The 18,915-nt window shown below is 36.8% G+C and overlaps 1 protein-coding gene across 10 annotated transcripts in view; it reads left to right on the top strand.

Annotated features, from left to right (window-relative positions):
- Positions 1–14,761, top strand: part of srrm3 (serine/arginine repetitive matrix 3) — a 207,346-nt gene extending 192,585 nt beyond the window's left edge. For 9 of the 10 annotated variants that reach the window (XM_073951857.1, XM_068221391.2, XM_068221390.2 and 6 more), the window contains 3 exons: positions 3,258–3,488; positions 3,829–3,951; positions 8,734–14,761. In XM_073951857.1, coding sequence (XP_073807958.1) covers positions 3,258–3,488; positions 3,829–3,951; positions 8,734–8,941 — 562 coding nt within the window. In that variant the 3' untranslated portion in view covers positions 8,942–14,761. Of the gene's footprint in view, positions 1–3,257; positions 3,489–3,828; positions 3,952–8,733 lie in introns of those variants that run through there. The other variant, XR_012406642.1, reaches the window with a different exon arrangement.
- Positions 14,762–18,915: the final 4,154 nt, after the last annotated feature.

The raw sequence follows: 18,915 nt of genomic DNA, 5'->3' as shown, positions 1-18,915 counted from the left end.
GTTCAACTTTTTTTTTTTAAATTAAAGACTCAAGTAATGAAATGAGCACTATTAGTTTATAGTGCTAAATAGTGTTGTGAGAAATGCACCAAAGCTACTGAGAAAAACTGTAATATAAAGATGGCACAAACTGAGCCGTAAAAATATTTCAAAAGCAAGTTACAACTAAGAGAGATGACTTTAATGTTTTTTTTTTTGTTTTTTTTACAGTTTTTCTCAGTGGCTTTGGTGCATTTCTCACAACACTGTTTACATTTGCACAACAATTCATGCATTTCTCAAAACAATTAGTACAAACTGCAAAACCTAGCTGATAACCGGCAAAAGCGCGTCACTTGCTCAAAATGGAGAGCTCATTCCTCAAAAGCAAGTATCCATGTCAATCAAAGTGTCAGTATCATCAAAATGAAAAGTCCTGACACCATTGTTTTTGACCAAGATAGTCATCATGTTTTCATTATGACAGTTTACTCTGTACATTTTTCCAATGCAAAACAGTCAGATTTTGGTGACACTTGCTGAAAATGCTCAAGACAACACTAGATACTGTTAGCATCAGCCATTTAAAAACTACAGTAAAGTTAGACATCACTGCATTTAGTGAGGTATCTGAGTACAAGACACTGAATATGTATGTTTCACATTGTTACTGCATTTGCCATTTACAATCCTAATTTATTCACAGCATTGTGCAAGAGAATAAATGCACCCTTATTTACAACAAACATACACTTCCTTTGGGTAGAGCTGTGCACAACTGTAAACAATACTGCAGTACATATTGGAACTGAACCTGCAACATACACAGGTCTGTAAACCATTCATCAAACTGTTCAATTTTTAAGACATTTTCAGGAAAATAAAGATTGAATTTTATTTTTTTTCATTAAATTAGCTAGACAGATTTTGACACTAGTTCAACTTTTTTTTTTTTTAATTAAAGACTCAAGTAATGAAATGAGCACTATTAGTTTATAGTGCTCAATAGTGTTGTGAGAAATGCACCAAAGCTACTGAGAAAAACTGTAATATAAAGATGGCACAAACTGAACCGTAAAAATATTTCAAAAGCAAGTTACAACTAAGAGAGATGACTTTAATGATTTTTTTTTTTTTTTACAGTTTTTCTCAGTGGCTTTGGTGCATTTCTCACAACACTATTTACATTTGCACAACAGTAAATACATTTCTCAAAACAATTAGTACAAACTGCAAAACCTAGCTGATAATCGGCAAAAGCGCGTCACTTGCTCAAAATGGAGAGCTCAATCCTCAAAAGCAAGTATTGATGTCAATCAAAGTGTCAGTATCATCAAAATGAAAAGTCCTGACACCATTGTTTATGAACAAGATAGTCAAATGGTTTTGTCATGTTTTCATCATGTCAGTTTACTCTGTACATTTTTTCAATGCAAAACTGTCAGATTTTGGTGACACTTGCTGAAAATGCTCAAGACAGCACTAGATACTGTTAGCATCAGCCATTTGGAAACTACAGCAAAGTTAGACATCTCTGCATTTAGTGAGGTATCCGAGTACAAGACACTGAATATGTGTGTTTCACATGTTTACTGCATTTGCTCTTTACAATTCTGATTTATTCACAGCATTGTGCAAAAGAATAAATTCACCCTTATTTACAACAAACATACACTTCCTTTGGGTAGAGCTGTGCACAACTGTAAACAATACTGCAGAACATATTGGAACTGAACCTATAACATACACAGGTCTGTAAATCATTCATCAAACTGTTCAATTTTTTTAGACATTTTCAGGAAAATATTTAATTATTTTTTTTAATTATCCTTACAGATTTTGACACTAGTTCAACTTTTTTTCTCAGTAGCTTTGGTGCATTTCTCACAACACTATTTACATTTGCACACCAGGTCATGCATTTCTCACAACAATTAGTCATTTGTGCACATCACAGTAGCAGTTTCTCATTCCTTCCAACAAATTGCAAATGCTTTTGGACATGCATCAAATGACCAAAAGCACCGTAAAACTAGAGAAAACAAACAAACAACATAGAAAAATAAACAACAAACATTTACAAAACATTGTAATATTTTACAATTTTCCAAATAAATCAAACAATAAACAAAACATACCTCGCTCTGCTTGCCGAAGGGACACTAAAGGCTCAAGGCATTCTTCCGAGCTGTACCTGTTAGCTCGTGAACAAACGTGTATTGCTCTTAAGGCTGATTTATACTTCTGCGTCAAACGCCGGCGTATGCTACGGCGCTAACGCATAGCTCTTCGCCGTTGCCGTCGCCGTCACTGACGTGCACCTCTCAAAAATTGTAACTACACGTCGCAACGACACGTAGCGTAAGCTCTGTGATTGGTCGCGCTGACGAGTCTGGGCGGGACCGAGAGCCGCGCGAATGACGCGAGCGATTGTTTACAAGTGTGGAGTCCCGTGAAGGAGCTCCGGATGGAAAGTTTTGTTTTGTGTTTATTCATAGTTAAAGTTGTTGCACGTCCGCCGGTTCCTGCCTCAAAATGAGCGAGTTTGAGCCACTTGTACATCCCGGAAGTGTTCAGGAAAAGCAAAGAAGCAGCAAAGAAACTTGACAACTTGACCTGACGCAGAAGTATAAATCAGGCTTAACTCTGCTTTGTCTCACTTAAATCCTATTAGTCTAGAGCGCCCTCCTGTGGTGACTCCAATTATGGCAAGCAAAGCGAGTGCATTAAATCAAGGGCAGTTACAATAACTCTCTGCTGATTATAGCATTATCATCTGCTTATGTCGTGTCAGTCAAAATGACCTAAACTTGTGAATGCTGAATAGTCAGTCCATATAAAACTAACAGTCCTCATTTCATTACTCGAGTCATTAATTTAAAAAAGTTGAACTAGTGTCAAAATCTGTCAGGCTGACTAAAAATAAATAAATAAATAAATATTTATTTTCTGAAAATGTCTCAAAAATTGAACAGTTTGATGAATGGTTTACAGACCTGTGTATGTTGTAGGTTCAGTTCCAATATGTGGAAAAGCAGTCCACATGGAGGTAAGCGGTCGGCGGTAGCGTGAAAAGAAACAAAAGCCTTCAGCAGTGTCATACCACCACTCGTAACGTTCGTTTAACAGGCAAAATGCAGCCAGACATACCTCTGGGTACACATTTTGCGCTCTCCAGAAATGTAGACCGTGATACGTATCCACAATGCGCCTGTGTTGAAAAAGCTACTACTGTTTATGTGTAGCATTTCTCCAGTGTGCTCTTCATTCTCTCACAGGACAAAGGATGCTCACTCCTCTAAGCGGCACCATCGTGGACGTGGCCAGAATCGACACCGGAGCTCATCAGTGTCTCCCGGTCGGCACAAACACGCGTCTAAAAAGAAGAAGAGCAAAAGTCACGGGACGACGCGGCAGCGGAGCAGCTCCTGGAGCAGTGGCAGGTCGACATCACGGGAACGCGGAACCAGCAAGAACAAATCACCTCACGCCCGCCAGAACAACTCCAGGTGCATGCATATTCATAAGAGGACTCATTAATATTCAGCAGAAATTCAAATTATTTTTTAAATATTTCCCAAGAGGGTGACATGGTGGCTCAGTGGTTAGCACTGTGGCCTCACAGCAAGAAGGCCGCTAGTTCGAGTCTCGGCTGGGTCTGATGGTAATTCTGTGTATAGTTTGCATGTTCTCTTTGTGTATGGATGTTTCCGAGTACTGGGTTTAGACTGGGAGAGCATCCACTGCAAAAAGATATGCCAGAATAATTGCCGATTCATTCTGCTGTGGTAACTAAGCCAAAGGAAAATGATTGAAAAACTCACTGCTCTGTGCATTGTGTGTGTGCAGAGAAAGAGACAGTCCTCATCATTCAGACGCAGAGAGAGCTCGCCGCCGCTCACGCAGTTATTCCCCGATCCGCAAGAGACGGAGAGACTCGCCCAGCTTTATGGAGGCTCGCAGGATCACCAGGTAAAGCTTCCCACATCCGCTTGTACATTAAACATAAAGGAACTGTGATGGTTTAATTAATATAGGAATGCAAAGTCAGTTCTACCTTTTACAGGCTTTAGTTTTTCAGGTCTGGCTCCAGGTCGCCTCTGCTGGTTAATGCTGTAACTACACCATCTAGGAGCATTCAGAAGTAGATACAGTTGAAGTCAGAATTATTAGCCCCCCTAAATATTTTATTCCCCAATTTCTGTTTACGGAGAGATTTATTTAACACATTTCTAAACATAAAATTATTTAATCTTTTCATGATGACAGTAAATAATATTTGACTGGATATTGTTCAAGACACTTCTATACAGCTTAAAGTGACATTTAAAGGCTTAACTAGGTTAATTAGAGTAAAGGTAGGGTAATTAGGCAAGTTATTGTATAACGATGGTTTGTTCTGGAGACAATCCAAAACAAATATTGCTTAAGGGGGCTAATAATATTGAACTTAAAATGGCTTTTAAAAGATTAAAAACAGCTTTTATTCTAGCCGAAATGAAACCAATAAGACTTTCTCCAGAAGAAAAAAATATTAGAGGAAATACTGTGAAAAATTCCTGAATCTGTTAAAAACCATTTGGAAAACAATTGAAAAAGAAGGACAAAAATATTCACAGGAGTGTGAATAATTATGACCTCAACTGTTTGTTTTTTCATGAAAGACATTATCAAGAAAATACTTAACTTTATCACACTTTCTTTCTTTCTTTCTTTCTTTCTTTGAGGGCTTCAAGGTTTAAAGTATGAAATAAATGTATGTATGTATATATATATATATTAGGGGTGTCACGATTTCAATTTTTAATCGAAATCGATCTAAATTTATGCTCAATTTCGATTATCGAATCAAAAAATAGAATCGTCGATGCTGCCACGCCCCCATGTCACGTCAGCTTGGCTTGCCAAGCGGGAAAAAACAGGCTTGTTGAAGTGCTTGTTAAACTGCAGAAGCAGGAGACCCGTCGACAGAGCTTAAACCTTCTCCTCTTTCAATGAAGTCGCCGTTGTGGAAGCATTTTGGATTTCCAGTGAGTTATGTTGACAACGTTCGTGTTGTCGACAAAAAAAAAACAGTTTTGCAAGCTCTGCTATGTACATATTACGTACGGGTAGTCCGGTAGACAACACCGGCATCGCGATCCTCCGCCTGCCCCCGTTGCAAATTCGCTCGCGAAAAGTACACACTCAGACCCTGTTTACACTGTCTTTGTTTTTAAATGGCATTTTAGAACGACAACGATTTGACATCCACAGTGGCGTGTAGCATTTCTGAGCAGCCCTCCTTCCTCTCTATCGCTAAAAATGCACATCACGTGACCACACAGACACAGCCATGCGCTCGAGACAGCAGGTCCAGGCAGTCAGAGGACTGCTTCAATCTTTCACTCACTTGTACTTAGTCATTTTAGCGAACACCTCAGATACTGTTGGCTGGTTCCTGTTGGTTGTGCGTCTTTTTTACTGACGCCATTATAACGACACAGATCACTGCCTATTCACGAGTCCCGCAGAAAAAGTGATTGACAGGTGGTAATTATGTGTGTATCTTGCCTTTATTCATTTACTGTATGATTTGTTGATGGGTAAAATAAAGACCATGCAGGTCAGGTAGTTTAAAAGGTAGGCTACAAATAATTAATTGGTCATTAATTAATTAATTATTCATAATCAAAAATCGAATCGAATCGAATCGTGCCTTTACAATTGAAAATGTAATCGAATCGAGGATTTGGAGGATCGTGACACCCTTATTATATATATATATATATATATATATATATATATATATATATATATATATATATATATATGTGTGTGTTATAGTAGCTATAGTTGCATAATCTGTTTCAGGCTCCATTAATTAATTGTTATGCAAATGTATGTTGTTACCAAACTGTTTTATTATTGATATTATTAAAATTGAGATATGTGTGAACTTCCCTTTGGGAATAATAAAGTCTAACAAACAAATATAATAGCGGAGGTTAAGAGGTGTTTTCTTTATTATGTGGAATCCATATCAAATCAATTGTTTTGGTATGTTTTAAACTATTTTGGTATTTTTAAATATGTTTATAGTATTTGAGTAATAATTAAAAAAAATTTTTAATGTAACTTAAATGTTGGAATTTTTTATGTTTATTAATTATTTATTTCTAATTAGCTTTTAGTATAAACATAGGTTTTTTTTTTTTTTTTTAAGTTAGTTGCACAGGTAACATCTCTCATTTAAATTTTTTTATCTTTGTGTTTTACCATGAATTAGTGGTGTTACGCATCACAAATCTGACGGTTCCACTGTGTAAAAACGTGCTGGATAAGTTGGTGCTTTATTCCGCTGTAGTGACCCCGGATTATTAAAGGGACTAAGCTGAGAAGAAAATGAATGAATGAATATTTTTTATTTTTTTTTATGCTGGATAAAGTTTAATTGTGATTAATCACATCCAAAATAAAAATTACACAACGTGTGTGTGCAGTGTATATTTGTTATGTATATATAAATACACACAGACATGCATATGTTGGAAAAAATAAAACATTTACCGTATATTGAGATATAAAATGTTAATGTAAATATCTATGTGACAAAAAAGTTTATGTGGTTTTTGTTTTTATGTAAATGTGTGTATCACAATAAATATATGAAACACACACATTCATATTATGTCAAAGCAAACTTTTATTTTGGGTGTGATTAATCGATATTAATCTATGCCAAGCACCAATGTTTTGACAAAAACAGAAAAGGTAAATGAAAGAAACACTGACACCTATATGTCAGTCTGTGTACTGCATGATTTCACTTCTTTTTTTTTTAAATATATAACAAAAATAAAAAGATCAGATCAAGTTAAATAAAATACATTTAAATTGATTAGGTAAATAATTTTTATCTAATTAAAAATCACCAGCTTTTTAAATTTAGTTTGTTATTACCATTACTGCAATTAATAAATGCATCAATAAATTAATTGAAATATATACACAAATACAACTGACTGACCTACAATGAGGTGCAATTTAGATTATTTTTACATGCAGTCTTTTCCTCAACAGGTTTGGGTGAGGTATTTGTATTTGGCTTGTCCATGTTTCAGGTTCAGGATTCCGGCGTGAACTTTTACACCCACTGATAATGAATACTGCATTATGAATAATCATGCGCATTATGAATATTCACGATGCGCATTCTGAAAGCAGCAGGTTGTTTGTGCTCACTCTCTCCTGTATGAAGGTTGACTCGATGACATCACACCACCACGATGCTGATCTGTAGCCGTGACAACCGTTACCAGGACAACCGTTGTCTTGCATCAGGACCGCCAGTTTCATCAGTCCACGAGTACAAGCTCTCGATCTCCGTCTTTCTCTCTATTAACCCTCTGCTTTTATCATTCTTTCAGGCTGGTTTACAGATTAACACTAATAATAATAGTAATAGTAATATAATGTTGATTCCTGGTCCAGTCTGAATCTCTCCGGATGCTCACTAATACACTGTAGTTAACTCATGTTTCTCTTTGCACACTTATGGTCTGTTTGTTCAGTATGATGACACAGCAGAGTGATTGTGTGTGTGTGTGTGTGTGTGTGTGTGTGTGTGTGTGTGTGTGTGTGTGTGTGTGTGTGTGTGTGTGTGTGTGTATAACACTCAACACTAACCAAAGCTGAACGTCTTTTCCAGGCAGAAACTAATCATGACTGCAGCTCACTGACCACAACATAATGGCAGATTTATTTACCTATCTGAAATAAATGATAAAACCTGCTATCTAGCAATAGTAACGTTCGAGATTACTAAAGTAACCCTTCGTTCCCCGAGGAGGGGAACGGAAGCACTATAAGTGGATTTGATGTTCTAAATCCACGTATGGGAGATTCGGTTCAGAAGCTACTCGTCTGAAAGAGTATTGAACGGGCCAATTAAGAATGAATTGGCAGCGCAAGCCTGCGCAGGTGTGCGGCATATGCAATCAACTGAGTATATAAGCTCACCTGGCGCCAGCAGACGCTATCCTTTTTAAGCTGAAGAGACTTTTAACAGTCATTATGGCGACGGAGTATAGTGCTTCCGTTCCCCTCCTCGGGGAACGAAGGGTTACTTTAGTAACCTCGAACGTTCCCCTTCGGGGGGAACTCCAGCACTATAAGTGGATTTGATGTTCTAAATCCACGTATGGGAGCCCATTGAAAGCGCCATAATGACTGCACCTTACCAACACCCACCATGAGAGAGCGGTCAGGCAAGCGTGACGCACCCAGATCATGAGAGGCACGGTCCTCCAACGTGCCCTTGGCCCTAACTTATCCCACTTCAAAAGAAGCTTTACGGAATAGGTATATATTTTTTTGGGAGTCGTTAGCATCTAGATAATTCTAGGAATATACGACAGTACGTTGGGAAGCGTGCCATCCCAGTAGGGAGGACACTGCGGAGACCATCCGCACCCAATAGGGGGAAACAAATGGAATTACATATGGACTAACCCTGAAAGGGGGAGTGCGCATAAGAAGGTGGTTAGCAGATAAGGAAAGCACGGGTCCGCCCAGGGGGGGGGAACTTAACCGTGGCGGAAAGCATATGGGGATCACCAGCGGGGATCGGCCATAGCAGGCACTTATACCAGAAAAAAAGTTAATCTCACATTGTGGAGTGGTCAAAGTGGCATTGAAGTGCTTTTTTGTAAAGGTGAATGTTTTATATGATGCTGATATTAATACGCTCTCTCTGTTGCTGTGTGTGTGCAGTGCACGGAAGCGTCCGATCCCGTATTACCGTCCGAGCCCATCGTCGTCCTCCAGCTCCAGCAGTTACAGCAGCAGCTCCAGCCGGAGCCGGAGCCGCAGCCGCAGTTACAGCAGCACGTACAGCAGCTACAGCAGCCGCAGCGTCAGCCCATCACACAGTTACTACAGCCAAAGCAGCTCACACAACTCCACAACTGCACACTTCTAGCACACACACACATCGCAGTTTAAAGGTGAACTGCACTGCAAACATTATTACTTACTTATTTAATTTGTGTCATGCATTTCTTTTGTTTTCCAGTACATGATATACAGTTTTAGGCATAAATAATTGCGCAAACACATCTGATCTCAGCAGCTGATAAACATGAGCAAAACTGCCCTGAATGCTGGGTTTGTGTACAGTGTGAATATAGCTAGTCAATCGGGAAATAACTGCTTAACAAAAGTTATCAAGTACAGTCAGTCTGTACAGAACAATAGCAGACATTCAATTTGAGCAGTCGGCAAACACACACACACACACACACACACACACACACAAACACACACACACACACATACACAGAGATTTCACACATAGTTATAAATATATCCAGTGTCTCTATTTAAAGACTAAAGGCCTGAGGAACAAACATAAGATGAGCACTTTTTTCCTGAAATTCTTCCACGCTGCAAATATTACCAAAAAACTGGGTTAACAATGTTAAATCGAAAATAATCTGAAAATCCAGACACTTTATTATCATGGTGGAGATTGAGACTCATGAGAAACAAAAGCAAGAACAAACTGATTTTATTAGTTGTAGATTTTTTTATACAGGATAGTTCATCATTTGGGTGAATCTCATAAAGAAAAGTCTAAATGTTTAGGAATATTTTTAAAAATCCTCTTTTTTATTTACAAGAAAAGCAGCTTTGTCATGATCACCAGCAATCCAGCATGTGCAGATCGCTGGTAAACACAAGGTATTGCATAGAACTACAAATCTGCCATTAAATGGACTACAAGATCCAGTCATGCACCACTCACACACCTGGCCTAGATCCCCATGATTGCAGACAGGCACAGCTGAAGCTACTCCAGGACTGATTATAGGACATAATAAGAGTCTTCTGTTAAATGAATTGGATACTGGACAGAGGGAGTGCGGAACCGAATGCAGGGTTATTTAGCAGAATGGTCAGGCAAGCACCGGGAGCAAACAGATGTATACAGGTTAACCCAGATTCGTAGTCAAAATAACTGGGAGATGGTCAAAAGGCAGGCAGCAGACAACGTAAAACAAACAAAACAAGGCTAGGTTCAAACACGGCAAGACAAGGCAAGGGAAAGCTCGTCGTAATGTTCCACTATACAGATTAACAAGACTTGTAGTTCATTACAATAACTTGTGTTTATCTGCGCAGGCTGGATCGCTGGTAATCTTGACAAGCGTTTATTACCAAGGCTAACAGAATTCTGGTAAAAACTCTACTAGTGTGATATAATTTAGGGTTTAATTCGGGCTACTAATAAAGAAGTGGTTTAAATGTCTTGGAAATCAGAGAAAAAACGAAAGTTTTATTTGTATTTATTATGCAGCTTTTTAAAATTTATTATTTGTTTATTTTGTTTAAAAATCACTGACAGTTTTGTGTGAGATTCAATTATTTAGTGTTATTTAGTCCATGATTTGGGAGACTCTCATCAATTAAACATCCAAGTATTTGGAAATATTACAATTTATTCATGCTCACGTCTGCTCATTAAGTCTACCAGAATCACAATAAAAACCAACTGGGACTAATTGTTGATATGTACCCCTGTATGCATTTCAGGAGATTGTGAAATACGTCCCAGGAGGTATGTTTTTTTGCAGTGTTTGTTTTCGCGAATCCACTAGAGGCTGCTGTGTACGCTTTTTCAGATCTCAAATTTGTCTAGCAAGTGCCATTCGTGCCTGCTGTTCTCGCATAAATCCACCAGAGGCAGCGGTCAGCTAACTGACCCACCAATCCTTCTACGCACCTCAATCCCTAAACCCAACCAACAGTGTTTTCAAAAGCATTGACTGACCAGTGCCCACCGTCTCCTCTAAACCCAACCAATAGTGTTTTCAAAGGCACTAATTGACCCGATCACCCCTTCCCTAAACCCAACCGACAGTGTTTTCAAAAGCACAGAATGACCAGGACCCACCATCTCCCCTAAACCCAACCGATAGTGTTTTGAAAAGCAATCTAAAAAAATACCCTCGCCACGGCCTGATTTTTACCACATTTTCAGATTTTACCAGCCTTTTACCATTATCACCCTGTTATTTACTTGTTTATTTTATTTTTTGGCTTTTGTTTTTGTTTCACCTGCTTTCTGGAACCGTTCTTTGCCAGACTCGAACCCAGCAATCGTGGTCAACTCCTCTCTGCGTCTCAAATCCTCCAACATACGTGGCGAGGCACTGGGCAAACTGGTAACAGCTGTAAAGCCGTCCATATGGAAGTAAGTGGTCGGCTGATAATCAAGAAAAGGAACGGCGTCATACCACCCCGTAGCATTCATTTTAAGACGAAATGCAGCCATACGTACCTCTGGATACATAATACGCGCTCTCCAAAAATGTATATAGGGCTACGTTTTCAGAATAAGCCTGTGTTTGTTCATGTTTATTAAAGTCAATTATCACCAAGTCTACCAGAATCCCAATTAAAAACTAACCCAGGCTCATTGTGGATGCGTACCCCTATATGCATTTCTGGAGAGCAGCAAATACGTCCCAGGAGCTTAGTTTTTTGCAGTTTTTGTTTCCGCGAATCCTGCAGAGGCTGCTGTGCACACTTTTTGAGATCTCAAATTTCTCTCGCGAATGTCACTCGCACCTGCTGTTCTCGCGTAAATCCACCAGAGGCCACTGTTGACTGACTGACCGACCGATAACACCACCTACCCCCTTCCCTAAACCCAAGTGTTTTAGAAAGCACCGATCGCCCAGCCCACCTCCTTCCCTAAACCCAACCAACAGTGTTTTCAAAAGCACCGATTGACACAATCACTCCCTTCTCTAAACCCAACCGATAGTGTTTCCAAAAGCAATCCAGAAAAAAAGCCCTCGCCACCGCCTGATTTTTACCACATTTTCAGATTTTACCAGCCTTTTACCATTATCACCCTGTTATTTACTTGTTTTTTTTTTTTTTTTGCTTCTGTTTTTGTTTTACCTGCTTTCTGAAACCGTTCTTTGCCAGACTCGAACCCAGCAATCATGGTCAACTCCTCTCTGCATCTCAACTGGTAACAGCTGTAAAACCGTCCATACGGAGATAAGCGCGAAAAGCAATGGCATCATAACACCCCGTAGCGTTCGTTTTAAAGACAAAATGCAGCCATACGTACCTCTGGCTACATAATTTGTGATCTCCAGAAATGTATACAGGGCTATGTTTTCAGAATAAGCCTGTGTTGCAATTTATTAATGTTTATTAAAGTCACTTCTGCTCACCGAGTCTTACAGAATTACAGTAAAAACAGTAACATGGTGATATATTTTAACCTGAAATTAAATTAAAACAAACTATTTAATTGTATTTTATTATGCAAATATTTCTTACTGGAATTGTTTTGTTTTAAATCATTGACACATTTTTGTGAGATTCACCCATTTTATTATTTAAAACACATTAAACATATTACTTTGTTTTTAATATTATTTTTTAAATCATGTTGTATTATAATGATGTTTTACGCTGCAAGTTTTGGCTATAAACTATGCACTGTATATTCCAAGTTATATACCGGATTATATAAAGGCTTTGTATGTGGAAAAGCTTGGCATGACGTGGAGGAAAGGAGTCGCTCTTTTGGAAAATAATCCATATCGTAAGCACCTATACGTCCATTCTTTTTGGAGATGTGATATTTCTTATTCTATACAGTATTTGACTTCTATTCTGGCTGTGTTTAGTGCATATAAATACAGTTAGAGCTCTGTGTTCACCGCTGTACAGTTATTATTACTATGAATCTCTGTTGTTTTTGATCCTGTCTTTAGTGTAGGTGCACTTATACCTGAAACCAGGCTGCAAAAATATACACGCACACATCTGTTTATTCATGCGACGCTGTTTATTTAACCTTCCTTGCATTCTTATTTGATTTGGTACTTTTGGAGAAACTGTTTTTTATGAGTCATTTTCATGTGAATAACGCACATTACGCAGTGATGTGAAGAAATATTGTGATTTTTGATCGTTCCGCATTCTTTAAAGTCAACATGACATGAGCTACTTGATTAATACATGATTGTCTTCTTATTTTCAATGATTTATCAATGATTTCTCATCAGATCTTTATTACGGCCTCCAGATGAACATTAAAATCATTCTAGCCTCTATTTTAAGGATCTACACAGCAAAATCCTCTGAGTAAAATTTACCTAGTTCAGAGAGCATTTGGTCCCTCTTTATAATAAGGGCAAGCGGTGAAAAGTAAAGCTGCTGTTTGTGGAGTTGCTTAATGATCCTCTGCTGAGATTTTGAGAGATTCAATGTATTATATTTCAGCTGATTTCATCTAAGGCTGTGACTAAAGTCAGTTGTAGTTTTGTGTTTCTGCTTAATAACAGCAGGTGTTCATCATCAGAGCTCAATCATCACGCAGCTTAATCCTTGTCTCATTAACTTAAGTAACTCAATTTATAGAGAGACCAAATACTATCTAAACTGAGTACATTTTACTCAGAGGATTTTGCTGTGTAGGCTCAGTCTAAAGCTCATGGCGCAAAAGCATTAAGGGCTTGTCTGAATCCACTTTTGCTATTTTAAGGATGGAAAAATACAGACTGCGCCATGGCGCATGATCTAACAGGGTTGTGCTTATTCTCTTAGTGAGTTCTGGGTTTGTTTTGAGCATAACCTGCTTTAAACCAATCAGAGTCTCATCTCCCATTACCGTTTGGCGCACCATGGCACATTTGCTATTTACATAGCGAACTGTAAGTGTAAAAACTGAACGCTTCTCTAGCGAGAAAACAGTTAAACAGAGCACCTGCAGCGCGATGATAAAGAACGAGCCTCCTCCATTTAGCCTCTTTACTTTACTCCTTTACTTTACTCCTTTACTTTGGTGGAGTAAGGAAACGGTGGAAACTTACTCCGCTGAAGACATCCAACATATTTAATTTAGTTTGTTAAGCGCAAATATTTGTTTCAAAACTGTTTCTGAATTCAGTTCTAATCTCCAGCAAAGGAATAATTGAGCAAAAGTAACAAAGTGTGACCAAAAACTGAGTTATAGCCAAACACACGTCCTGTTCTTATGCCCCATATGGTGATGCAGACGTCTTCAAAACCCCACAGGTGGACAAATCTACACTTGTGTTTATTAAAACGAATCTAAATATGCACATAATAAATAATACTGCTAATATTAATAACATTATACAGATGCAAATTGACATGAATAAACTGAAGAAGAAAAAAACAAGATGAAGAAGGCATAGAGGCAGCGGGTTTTATATTTATGTAGAAAATAATCATTTTTGTAATATTTAAATCCTTTAATAATTTTCATCTGTAAAGAGATTTGTGTATTAAGCAATGTGTAAATGTTTGGATTTGGATAGGTGCATAACTAATGTGCTCTTCGCTGGACTTAAGAGCAGATTTTATTTGATCAATGTTCTATTTCAGTTCCTCAAAATAGCAACGCGCCAACAATGCGCCTTTACACACCTCCTGTATAGACCAGCACACCCATGAGTCCACAAGGAGATGCAAATGGATTCGCTATTTAAACAACGTGAAGCAAACTGTGAAAATTACAGTTGCGCTGGTCTGAAAATAGCAACAAATCGTGCCATACAAGTCTTGCGCCTTATTGCGGCGGATATATAATAAGGCCAACTAATTTTATAAATTGTCATGGTTAAAAGTGATTTCATGTTGACCTTAAATGCAGAACTGAAATACAAATGATGATTTTTTTTTTAAAGCTAAAGGCTGCTTGTTGTTTGAATAACGCACATTATGTGATGATGTAATGAAATATTGTAAAAAAAAAGTTTTTTAAGTCAACATGGCATGAGATTTACTTTATTAATAGACGATTTTGTTCTTATTTGTAATGATTTATGAATGATTTATCAATTATTTTCACTGATTTATCAATGCGTAAATAAAAAGAAATTGACAAATCAGCAAAAAATAATTGATTAATCAGCAAAAATAATTAATAAATCAGGGAAAATAATTGATAAATTAGCGAAAATAATTGATAAATCAATGAAAATAACTGATAAATCAGAGACAATAATTGATAAATCAGGGACAATAATTAAAAAATTAGCGAATATAATTGATAAATCAATGAATATAAATGATAAATGATAAATCAGGGAAAATAATAGATAAGTCAGTAAAAATAATTGATAGATTAGCAAAAATATTTGATAAATGAGCTAAAATAATTAATAAATCAGTGAAAATAATTGACAAATCAGCAAAAAATAATTGCTGAATCACCTAAAATAATTGCTAAATCAGCAAAAATAATTGCTAAATCAGCGAAAATAATTGATAAATCAGCAAAAATAATTGATAAATCAGCGAAAATAATTGATAAATGAGCTAAAATAATTAAGAAATCAGTGAAAATAATTGACAAATCAGTGAAAATAATTGCTAAATCAGCCAAAATAATTGCTAAATCAGCGAAAATAATTGATAAATCAGCAAAAATAATTGATAAATGAGCTAAAATAATTAATAAATCAGTGAAAATAATTGACAAATCAGTGAAAATAATTGCTAAATCAGCCAAAATAATTGCTAAATCAGCGAAAATAATTGATAAATCAGCAAAAATAATTGATAAATGAGCTAAAATAATTAATAAATCAGTGAAAATAATTGACAAATCAGTGAAAATAATTGCTAAATCAGCCAAAATAATTGCTAAATCAGCGAAAATAATTGATAAATCAGCAAAAATAATTGATAAAAGAGCTAAAATAATTAATAAATCAGTGAAAATAATTGACAAATCAGCAAAAAAATTGTTGATAAATCAGTAAAAATAATTGATAAATCAGCAAAAGAATTGATAAATCAGTGAAAATAATTGATAAATCAGCAAAATAATTGACAAATCAGCAAAAATAACTGACAAATCAGCGAAACTAATTGCTTAATCAGCAAAAATAATTGCTAAATCAGCAAAAATAATTGACAAATCAGCAAAAATAATTGCTAAATCAGCAAAAATAAATGATAAATCAGCGAAAATAATTGATAAATAATTGAAAATAATTGATAAATCAGTGAAAATAATTGATAAATCAGCTAAAATAATTGATAAATCAGTGAAAATAATAGATAAATCATGTATTAATAAAGTAAATCTCATTTTATGTTGACTTTAAAGAATGCAGAACGACAAAAAAAAAACAAGTTGTCTTCACATGTGTGTGTGTGTAATGTGTTCAAAATCGTTCTGCATTCTTCAAAGTCAACATAAAATGAGATTTACTTTATAAATACGTGATTTTTTAAAATGATTTGTCAATGATTTTTCAATGCGTCATTCTAAAGTCATAATTTCTGATCAGAATTTGAGAAACCCAGATGATCTTAAAAACATACTGATTTTATAAATTGTCATGGTTAAAAGTGATTTCATGTTGACCTTGAGGCTGCTTGTTTTACGAGTTTGCATTTATTTATTATAAATTATTCCACTATTTATTCCCTCCTTCAAATGGAGACTGAGCTGGCCTTTTATTTATTTATTTATTTATTTATTTATTTATTTATTTATTTATTTATGTATCTGTCTGTCATTCTTCCTTGTAAAGAGCTAATTAAGCAGTTGAATTATGTGAACTGTTACCTTGTGATGCAGGATACGGCCTCAGTCTTCCTTTTCCAGTGTTATTTTTCGATTTTTACAGTCATCTGTCCGTTTATTATCGCGAGTCGATACTGCTCTAACTTTCCAACTGTATAAAGTCAGTAGATTTAGTGACCCTCATGATTAAACACATAATAAAAGTATCTGCAAACTGATCGTCGACGTGTCCTGTTCTTGCTTTGAGTTTTGATGTGTTTCTTATGCTCAGAAAATGAAATACGCTCTTATGAAATACACTGCAGCATACTTCTCAAAGGGTACATCCAGAAGGACTCTTTATATTCGGGAACTGAGTTCAGGTGCTTCTTGTGAACTGTATGCTGTAACAAAATTGCAGTGATTAAGTTCTGCTTTCTTTAAAAGTCATTGATCTTTACTGCTTGATTGATATATAGGGTATAAAGTGGGTCTCGGAATGTACAAGAAGCACTGCATGAAATACCATTGTTCTGCGTCATGTCTTTAAAATATGGACATTAAATTTACCACATTATTTTCAATGGAGTTCCTGCGCTTGCCTGCTGCTCTTGATGGCGCTTGTGTTTAAACAGCTTTTCATCTCTTTTTACACTTGATCAATTAAATGAATGCTGAAGCCTACTTAGCTGATTATATTTTAGTTACATTACTACATTGATGATGTAAAGCAGGGGTCACCAATCTCGGTCCTGGAGGGCCGGTGCCCTGCAGGGTTTAGCTCCAACTTGCCTCAACACACCTGCCTGGATGTTTCAAGTATACCTAGTAAGACCTTGATTAGCTTGTTCAGGTGTGTTTGATTAGGGTTAGAGCTAAAATCTGCAGGACACCGGCCCTCCAGGAACAAGTTTGGTGACCACTGATGTAAAGTGAACCGTATAAACTTGAGAAAAAGTTGCATTGACTATTTACCGAAAGTTTATCGGTAGGGGACAACCACTAGCAGCTCATGTATCATATTAAAGATAGGCTGCGTCCGAAATCGTCTACTACTCAGCAGTTTGGAAAGTATGTTCTATACCAGGGGTCACCAATCTCGGTCCTGGGGGGCCAGTGTCCCTGCACAGTTTAGCTCCAACTTGCCTCAACACACCTGCCTGGGTGTTTCAAGTATACCTAGTAAGACCTTGATTAGCTTGTTCAGGTGTGTATAGTTAGTGTTGGAGCTAAAATCTGCAGGACACCGGCCCTCCAGGAACAAGTTTGGTGACCACTGTTCCATACAGTATGAATGTGAGCAGTATGACTTACTGCTTAAGCCTAGTTCACACTACAGGAGTTTAAACATCAGCAGATCGCTATGCCGTTCACACTACATGACCTGACTTTGTGTCTTTTAATCTCTGTGGTGTTCACACTACGCAACACTCCGTGAACGATCCACAAGAGGGGGGTCACACACTACATGATCTGACAACAACTCATTCCCCATCAGCTCATTCAAGCTACCAAACCACAGCCAATGAAAATTTGAGGGAGGAGTCGTCAAAAAAAAAGCTGAACACTATTGGCTGCTTGTGTGCGGATTACATCACTGACAGCGTTTCAAGCTTTGGAGAAAGCATTTAAAAACATCGTCAAATCAGCTGATTCATCCGCGGATTAATCACTCATCTGCAAGGTTCCAGTGGATAGATACACAGAGAGTTTTTAATTTTTGTAATTTTATAACTCTTTGAAATAAAACTAACATATCTATAACACCCTGCCGTTTTCTAACTATCAGTGTATTTCTTTCTGACATTGTTATTTTTTTTTATTACAAAACAGTAAAGAACTGAGCATTTCTGCCTTAAATTACCATATTGGTTAAAATGACTGCATGCATGTCTGATACTTTTCACTGTGACTTTAAATATGTGTGCATTTTCTTACCTGGCAACTTCCTGCTAACATAAACAAAACTTTCTGATGGCAAAAGCATCAATTTACTTCAGATATCTTTCAAAACAGCATGTTCTGTGCAGTGAAATAGCTCCTGTTTGAAAGTGAAAATGAAAGCCAAGACCTTTGAGTGTTTTAGTATCTTAACTACATATTTATAGGCTGTATTACTGTAGAGCCCTACTAATATAGGATCTGTTGATTTGAAGCAGTTTTTGTTTTTCTTTTATTTTTTTTTCAACAAACTATTTTAAGAACTTTCTGCTAAATAACAAAGGTGTTTAAATTCTGATATCATAGTTATTTATGAAAAATATTATCTAATAAATAAATAAATATGTTTTATGTGTCGAGTTTGATGACCTCTAGAGGTTAGGGGGCGGAGCTTAGAAGACGGGAAGGAAGTGAAACCAAGAGCAGAGAGTCAGATGCGT

Source organism: Danio rerio, chromosome 5 (genome assembly GCF_049306965.1).
Source record: "Danio rerio strain Tuebingen ecotype United States chromosome 5, GRCz12tu, whole genome shotgun sequence".
Taxonomy (NCBI): Eukaryota; Metazoa; Chordata; class Actinopteri; order Cypriniformes; family Danionidae; genus Danio; species Danio rerio.
Note: the sequence above shows the minus strand (reverse complement) of the source record. Positions and strands in the feature narration are given on the sequence as shown.